This window comes from Brassica napus, chromosome C4 (assembly GCF_020379485.1).
Source record: "Brassica napus cultivar Da-Ae chromosome C4, Da-Ae, whole genome shotgun sequence".
NCBI lineage: Eukaryota > Viridiplantae > Streptophyta > Magnoliopsida > Brassicales > Brassicaceae > Brassica > Brassica napus.
Genome location: NC_063447.1, coordinates 23,649,035 through 23,654,877, shown reverse-complemented (window position 1 = coordinate 23,654,877; position 5,843 = coordinate 23,649,035). Strand labels below are relative to the sequence as shown.

The following is a 5,843-nucleotide window of genomic DNA, read 5'->3' as shown; positions in this document are numbered from 1 at the left end:
TATTATCTTACCGAAAAACGCCATCGTATATCTTATATAACCACACGTCTCACCAAACTCAAGAACATCACATATCTCACCAATATCATGAAAATAAAACCTGAGGCTCAGAGACAAGGAAACCAAAAAATGCGAAAGTGGTTCATATCCTGTTTTTTAAAGTCATTGCAATCCTCATCGCCCACTCATGATAAGGTATTACATTTTTACATGGTTGGACTATGGGACTATGTGTTTATGTACGTGGCTTATATTTTTACTTTCATTATATATTCAGATCTCTTATTATGGTTTTCTTATATGTTTCAGCTCTCCAGAAAACAAAAAGATTTGTCCACGACCACAGAAAACAACAAGTTTATGGTTTGGATGGAAAATAACAAGTTCCATCATGAAGTAGAAGATAATGATAATCCAGGTTGCTGGTCCAAATGTAATTTCGTTTGGAATCCAATATCTTTTACGTGGGAAGCAAACATCGAGATTTGAAGAATATTCTGAATGTACTTTTCATTTGTTTTCTTATGAAGATTTTACAATTTGATTTTATCAAACAATAAAAATATCACGAAACACAAAGGGGGATTTTATTTTGTCATAAATTTATATTAATAATAAAGGGGCATTTAAATTGCTTATTGAAGCACGAAACACAACTCAATAAATGTGAAATCTGAATAACAAACGAATATGCAAAGTGGAAGCAAAATATCTAAATTACGGTTTGACATCGTTAGTTAAAAGGCTTTTTGTCCTTTAACATATCGATCTCATTCAGATTAAAACCATGACTATATTATTGAGTTAGAACACTATAACACTGACAAGAATAAACCACCTTATTCATCTCAACTTATTCAAACCGTAATACAAATTCCAAGCTATCTATACCACCTTATTCATTTCATAAGCATCTCATAATATTGGTACATTTTGAAATTATTTTAGCTATCTAAACCACCTTATTCAGCTTATATTCATTTCAAAATATACACCCTACCTAAACCAAATCAAACCATTTTAGCTTCTTATATGATTCAAACATTTAAAATATAAAAATCCGCAATCATCAGACCTAAATCGTTAACAAGATTTTAAAACCATATTTTGTAGATACGATTTTGTTTAGGTAGATCCGGAAATATTTATATTGCTTCCTCTACAAGTTTTATTAAATATCACTATCAGTTATTATTGTGATTATACTTACAGGATTTTCTCTAACCTACTTTAGTTTGATTAGTATTAACGCTTTCGAATTACAAAGGTATATTCGAATTTGGATAAACACTAGAATAATATTCCTTAATCCACAAAATAATATCTTTGATCAAATCTTTAAAATATAATGTCCAACGTCTGCGTAACCTAAATCCGGTGTACCACCTAACTATTATAAATATAGCATCTCTTAACCACGATTTTCATCAAAACTAAAGATACAGAAAAAAATGGCGAACAATCTGCAGCTAACTTTTTTGAACGATATCAAACCACGCAAGACTGCATGTCGCATTCAACTGAAGATCATTCATACATGGAGACATTTCATGAAAGACGTTGGTGAATCTTTGGAACTAATCCTATGTGATGCAAATGTAAATTTAACGTTCTATATAGATTTGTTATTGATTTTGTTAAGATACAAGCTAACTGATATAATTCCTTTTATCATTTCCAAGGGAACAAAAATCCATGCTTCATGTAACAAGACTTACATTGCTGAAGTTGCCAAACATGTCCGTGTTGGAGTATGGAGAAACATTGATCGTTTCAGTGTAAGTGGTGCTGGTGGAGCGTACAGATCAACTGATCATAAGTATTGATTAGCTTTTAATGGCAACACTAAAATCACGGATTCTACATACCGAGATGAAAATATGTTTCTTAATCTGGTTGATTTTAAAACCATAGAAAGTGGTCTTCTTAATCCAAACTTTCTTATTGGTACGTTTTGAAATTATTTATTTCTTAAAAACCCAATCATATATACCTAACTAACACCTAAATTTATTGATCTAGATGTTATTGGACAAGTTCAAGACTTGGGTGATCTCGAGACCATAGGGTGTAATGGTGGAAAACAACGACAGAAGTTGGAATTTACACTCGTGGACATTTGGTAAGTCATGCTGATCTGCGTTTAGTTTGTTTGTATATATATATATAGAGCTTATAAAACGTTATAAATGTCTAAGTATATTCTATCTTTTTAGTGGGCAAAGATTGCTGCCTGTGGGGTAAATTTGCAGAGAATCTTCACACAGCTAGCCAAGAAACCGAAGGCATGGTAATATGTCTACTACGATTTGCTAAGATTGGGCAATATAAAGGTATGTAATATTCAACTTATTTTTTGTAAATCACATTTATATATGGCAGTAATATATATTGACCTATCTAAATGTTTAACTCAACCGGTTCTTCATATTTTATTTATTAGGTGAATTTCAAATCTCAAATGCTTATGACGCAAGTCAGATGTTTGTCAATCCTGAGATACTAGAAGCAGATGAGTTTAAACAAAGGTCTTTTACATTTTATTATAACAATACGTCTTTTACTCTATAAGATTGAGTATTTGAAAATATGAACCACGGAAAAATGCAGAGATATTGGTGATTCTCAAGCTTTAACCCTAGCTGAATCAGAAGAGAACAAGCTTGAGTTGCAGATGAAGAGAGATAAATGGATGCATTATCCTCAAAGGAATCTCCGAGAGCTATTTGAAGCAACTGAGGTAAAATATTTTAGAAACTATATTCAAATAATCTATCTGTGTAAACATAAACCTATAATTCTAAATTTATTTTTCTTTGTAGGAAAAACTATGCAGAGTTGTTGCAACAATCTATGACATTGATACTGATTGGGGATGGTATTACTTTGGCTGTCTAGGTTGTAACAACAAGAAGGTTTTCCCCCACTCCAAAACGGTGAAAAAAATAAATGGCAAAGAGACGGTTACACACATCTGGTGGTGTGAAGCATGCAAATCCAAAGTAACCTCTGTTTCACCAAGGTATAACTCAGTTTTTAATCAAGCTTAAGTGAACGACTTTAAAACTATTGTAAACATGTCATATTGGATTGTTTTTTATTTACTACAGATTCAAAATTTACTGGTTAAGGATGATACTGGCGAATCCCATTTCCTGTTATTGGATTCAATTGCTACTGGAGTTGTTCCTGCGTCTGCTACAACCCTACTAAACCGTTCTTGGGATGAAGTTAATATTTTATCAACTATTGCAATTGAATCTTATTTATTGTGATGCAAATACTATAACACATCTTATAATTGACAGCTTGAAGAAGATGATCCATTCCCCGAGGAAATTACAAATTTGGTTGGACAGACATTTATGTTTGGAGTTTACATTCAGAAAGACAATGCTTCAGGGGGGTGCTATAAAGTTGGAAAGGTATGGAAAGACCTACGTATGCTAATGACCTCTGAAATATCAGAGAGCTATTCTGCTCCAGCCCAAGCAAGCCAGGTAAAATATTTTCAAGATTATGAAATTTTTTAAAAGTTTGAAAGTTACTAAATTTTTAATCAGTACACGTGTTGTGTAGGAGCCAATGTTAATTGAAAATCAAAGTGATGATATTGTTTCTACTCCTTCTTCCAAGAGAAAAGAAGACAATAAGGAAGCACCCGAACTTCATTCTACCTCTAAAAAGCAGTGCACTAAAGCGATCAAAAGCGAGAAGACAAGAAATGATAACTCTGGATCGAGTTAAAGAAGATTATTTTGCTGGATTTTTTAAAATTTCCCGTGTTCTAAATTTGTTGTTTCAATAAGGAGTTGGATTTTTTTTCTTTGTTATTGTTCTGGATTAATTTTAATATATGGTTTTCTAATATTTTCAAATACTAATTACTGACAAAAGTACTATCAAAAAACATAGAGTCTGCTACAATATATACAAGAAAATACCGGACATAGAAATTGTCTGATATGACATAAACCAATTGACCTAAACAATATTAGAGTTGTTCTACGGCTATTTTATTTCAGTTTCAGATTATGAGTTACCTGATATTCTGATGAATAATATTTTAGGCTTATACGCATGATGTATCTCATTTGTCCCTTAGTGCCTTTTTTTTTTTAGTATGTAAATATAAGATAATAAAAATTAGCTGTAAAACAATCAACAATGAATATTTAAGTTATTATTATTTCTGCACATTGTATATATGTTAACATTTTCATAAATTTCAACTTTACGACATTAGAGATTATAAGACAATGTAGAATATATTAAGAATATTGACAAAACGACTCAAAAGTAAATAGTTATAAAACACCTTTCCTAAAAAGTTGGAAGTTAGAATTTATTCTATTAAATTTAAAAATAATATCAAATCTGAGGCGTGTTTTGATTCTATTTTCACAAAAAATCAAAGAATTAGGTTTCATCCATTATTATGGTTTCAAGGATTTGACGACAAAGAGTAAGCTCCTATGACTGACGAGAACAGCAATATCAATGAGATATATCCGACTGAATCATCCGTTCAGATAAGGAAGAGAAATTCCGCTTTCTTAACAGACTCTGAAGTTAATAATAGAGAAAAAAACAAAAATAGCACTTAGCATTCAAGGTCAAAAGTCACAAAAATAGCACTTAATGTTTTATCAAAAGTCACAAACTTAGGGTTTAGAGTTAAAGGGTGGGGTTTAGGATTTAGAGATTAGGGTTTAGGGTTTAGAGTTTAGGGTTTAGATTTTAGGGTTTAGGGTTTAGGGTTTAGGGTTTAGAATTTAGGGTTTAGGGTTTAGGGTTTATGGTTTAGGGTTTAGGGTTTAGAGTTTAGTGTTTAGGGTTTAGAGTTTATGGTTTAGGGTTTAGAGTTGAGAAATAAGGTTTTGGGGATAAGATTTCAAATTTTGAAAAATAAAAAAATTAAAATTTTCAAAGGATAAACTTAGAAAGGTGCTATTTTGATCATTTTAGTTTTTGAGTGCTATTTTGTGATATAAACTTAGAAAGGTACTATTTTGGAGATTTATCCTTAATAATACTCCTCAAGTTATGCAGAATAAATCTGGTCTTTTGCCTTTGAAAAGTGTTTTCAGTAGGGTCTTGGCTGATGTGACCAACACACGTCAGACTTCACCAACTATGCCTCAATCTGAAGTTCTTAATCATCCGTTGTCTGGGTTACACTCAATTACTGAGTCAAGTGGTAATATTGCTTGAATCATTATTTTGAGGGCTTTTTGCAAAAGTGACTCAAAACTTGTAGTCAAACAGAAAACTAACCTTTTCTTTTGACTCCTTTTTTTTTTGAGATTTTAACCCCACACCTGCATTTTATCTACGAAAATGCCATTAACATTTTTTTTTTTTTTTTTTCAAAATGGCTTCTTTACTGTCTCAACCTCATCTTCTTCAAGTATTTACAATATTGCCACTGCAATGAATAGTGGCAACAACCTTGTACGAACTGTTTGGAGCTTTTATTGCCCTTTAATGCACGTAAATCTCTTTACACTCTCTCTGTTTCAATTGTTATGAACTAAAAACAACATTTCTTTCACTTTCTCTCTATATTCATCCAAAAAACTCAAGCTTTTGATTCAAAATATGGGCTATGGTTGACAGAGCCATATTTCTTTCGTTTTGACTTACGGTTGCTTTCGTTTGAGGTTCTGGGTGGTTGGAGAAGACCCTGTGTGCAAACGAAGTCATCTCACCTAGTTTAAGGTACGAATTTGAATTTTTTTTCAAGATCTGTTCGCGTAGAAGACTTACTAGTAAGTCATCTGGTCAAACGGACGACTTAAATTAAGTCGTCCAGCTTTGTTTGTTAAAAAAAAACACTCCAG

The 5,843-nt window shown here is 31.9% G+C and overlaps 1 protein-coding gene across 1 annotated transcript; it reads left to right on the top strand.

The window, feature by feature from the left end:
- The first annotated feature begins 2,073 nt into the window (after positions 1-2,073).
- LOC125585905 lies at positions 2,074-3,747 on the top strand. The gene is made up of 8 exons (XM_048755625.1): positions 2,074-2,122; positions 2,217-2,333; positions 2,444-2,528; positions 2,611-2,740; positions 2,823-2,915; positions 3,111-3,230; positions 3,309-3,500; positions 3,580-3,747. The coding sequence occupies exons 1-8, from the start codon at positions 2,074-2,076 to the stop codon at positions 3,745-3,747; spliced, it is 954 nt and encodes a 317-aa protein (XP_048611582.1).
- The last annotated feature ends 2,096 nt before the right edge of the window (positions 3,748-5,843 follow it).